General features: G+C 37.5%; 1 protein-coding gene across 1 annotated transcript in view; it reads right to left on the reverse strand.

Moving 5' to 3' along the window:
- Window positions 1-3,126, reverse strand: part of GMPS (guanine monphosphate synthase) — a 33,828-nt gene that overhangs the window by 21,794 nt on the left and 8,908 nt on the right. Inside the window, exons 4-5 of the mRNA XM_009333996.1 lie at window positions 2,523-2,620; window positions 1,396-1,499 (exon numbers count right to left, since the gene is read on the reverse strand). Of these exons, the coding sequence (XP_009332271.1) occupies window positions 1,396-1,499; window positions 2,523-2,620 (202 nt within the window). The remainder of the gene's footprint in view (window positions 1-1,395; window positions 1,500-2,522; window positions 2,621-3,126) is intronic.

The raw sequence follows: 3,126 nt of genomic DNA on the forward strand, positions 1-3,126 counted from the left end.
GGAGACTTTATTGCAGCCTATCAGTACTTCAAGGGGGCTTATACAAAAGATGGCAGCAAACTTTTTAGCAGGGCCTGTTGCAACAGGACAAGGGGGAATGGCTTTAAACTGAAAGGGGGGTAGATGTAGACTCGATATAAGGAAGAAATTTTTTACGCTGAGGGTGGTGAAGCACTGGCACAGGTTGCCCAGAGAGGTGGTTGGATGCCCCATTGCTGGAAACATTCAAGGTCAGGCTGGACGGGGCTCTGAGCAACCTGATCTAGTTGAAGATGTCCCTGCCCACAGCAGGGGGGTTGGACTGGATGACCTCTAGAGGTCCCTTCCAACCCAAACTATTCTATGATTCTATGAAATGGCACAGGAAAATGTTGCGGCTAGGAAAGAGACAATTCTGTTTCTAATGCCTCCATAAAGTGGGGTTAATGATATCAGAGCTCTGCTGAAGCTTGCACACTGGATGCAGCAAACTTCTCATAGCAAAACAATTTATAGAGCGATCTGAGTAGGCATGAGTTCTAGATTGCTTTGAAGATAAGCCAGAATATAATGAATGCTCCATCTAATCTTGACAGTAGTTTGGAAATAACCTTTCTGTAACAAACCATCTTTAAGTCTTTTAAAAGGTCAGTTTTTTCCTCACATTAGTTACTTGTCTAATTTAAGAGCAGTACCTTAAGGTTTGGTGTTTTTTTTTAAATGAAAGATTTAAAATAAACCAGGTGCATACTTTGAGATCTTACTAAGTGGCTCAGCTAACTTAAGACCTCTCCAGGTCTCCCATCTCCTAGGAAAGAGACTCAAAGCAGCTGTTTGCAATTCAATAATTTGAGTAGCTTTCAAAAACCAAATTCTAAGGTCCTACATTTTTCTATGACAATCTGTGTGCAATATTTGAAACACTGCTTTCAGTACCAACATTACTTTTGCTCAGTTGAACATTCATGCAATAATATTAAATACAGTAACAAGTTAAACACTGTTTAATTATTAAAGCTTGATTGACTTGTACTATTACAGTGCAAAAGCCAAACACCATTTACACTGCACTCTACAGTACATGTCTTCCTCTCCCCTGCCTTAAGGGCACACAATATTTTATTTCAAAGAGAAACAACGCATGCATACTTTAAAATAACATAAACTGTAAAAATAAAGTTAAATTTTCCTTCAACCACCAATTTAAAAACAGGACCATTCATTTTCACGTCTATTTCTTTCTTTATTATCATGACAGCACAACATGCAAACACATACAAGAAATTGTTAAAAATAATTCACTTGACAATTAAATAACGGAGATATTCTGTTCCCATTTGGTTCTAACTACTGTCTGCCATAATTCTGTCCTTTGATGAACATTATCAAAAGACAATTTCAGTATAAAATAAATACCTGCTATAATGTTCCCAGACTGCGCAACCACTTTGAATCCATCAGCTACTTTATCCACGCTATCTCCATGAGTGAGGAGCACAAGCTCTTCCTTCTGAAGGCCCCTAAACAAAGATTAAAAACTAGAATCAATTAAAAAAAGAACAAAGACTTAACTACCTGTGTTTCCAAGAGAAGCCCTTAGGGATCCAAATAAAAGCACATGTCAATTGACCAGGCCCATTTGAAATACACGCAGGATTTCCTTCCCAGAAACAGTCACCTCCAACTCTGAGATGCCTCCATTGGAAGCTGCACAAGTTCTCATATGATACATCCTTCATCCAAGAGGTAATTTATTTTAATTCAGAAGGGTTGGTTGTTTTGTTTTTTTTCCAATAAACTCGCCAATATTGAAATATCCCCTCTTTGACATGTAGAACCATCTAGAGTCAATCAGGATACTTGGAGTCCTGCTTTTTATTTCAATGAAGTGAAGTTTTCTTGCTCAAAACTAAGTGTTATCAGGACAATTTGGGCACCTCACACTTTAGATAGGGTATAAAGTTCTGCAGTAGCCCTACAGGAGAAAGTTAATAAAATTGGAATACCGGGTATGAGTAAACTGTTCGAATTATTACAAAGAACTTGAGAGGCATTGACAAACTACCAAGAAATCTAATTCTGGTTTTATAAAACAGCACAATGCAATTTTAAAGGAAGGTAGAAAACAAATGGTTTCAGATTTTCTATTACCTTTCAAAAATTGGATGGGTGCCAACCAATACAAAAGTAACGCACTGCACAGCAGAAGGATATAAGAGCTTAACGCAAAAGGTTCTCATGTTGTGGTACACTTTATGGTATCTCAATGAAGATGTTCTACTGTGAAATAAGGGGTTTACACAATATTCCAAGCAAATATATCTGCATTTCTAAAGTCAACTGAGAAGTTATGCCTAAGTATTTGTTTAAATGAGTAACTTGCTTACTCATGAACACAGCTGTAAAAGTTTTATTAGAAATTATCAGATTAAGCATGGGTGCAATTTCACTACATTCTTTAAAATAAGCTTCCTCTCATCCAGCCACCAATTTCCAGACTAGTATTTCCAATATTGTTTTGATAACTTAAAATGTCTATGTACCTGAACAGTGAACATGTGTTATCCAGAGTAATGCTGAACACTCCATCTTCTCTAACACTCTTCTTGTGCACCGTACCTCCAAACACCTTATTCATCATCTGTCAAAACAAAAATATTACATGAAAAAGCACCACACAGTCTAGTACCACTTTGTACCTCAGTCTGCCTATGACTGACAACAGCTCTAGCCCCCCAGTACATACCAGCCTAGTTTTTCATGACTATACTCATTTAATATATCATTTTGCAAAATAAGAATTCTCTTCAAAATTAATCATAGAGAAATATTACATGAAAAAGCACCACACAGTCTAGTACCACTTTGTACCTCAGTCTGCCTATGACTGACAACAGCTCTAGCCCCCCAGTACATACCAGCCTAGTTTTTCATGACTATACTCATTTAATATATCATTTTGCAAAATAAGAATTCTCTTCAAAATTAATCATAGAATCATAGAATCATTAAGGTTGGAAGAGACCTCCAAGATCATCGAGTCCAACCATCAACCCAACAACACCATGCCCACTAAACCATGTCCCTAAGCGCCTCATCTACCCGCCTTTTAAATACTTCCAGGGATGGTGACTCAACCACTTCCCT

This window comes from Pygoscelis adeliae, unplaced genomic scaffold (genome assembly GCF_000699105.1).
Source record: "Pygoscelis adeliae isolate BGI_AS28 unplaced genomic scaffold, ASM69910v1 Scaffold241, whole genome shotgun sequence".
Lineage (NCBI taxonomy): Eukaryota > Metazoa > Chordata > Aves > Sphenisciformes > Spheniscidae > Pygoscelis > Pygoscelis adeliae.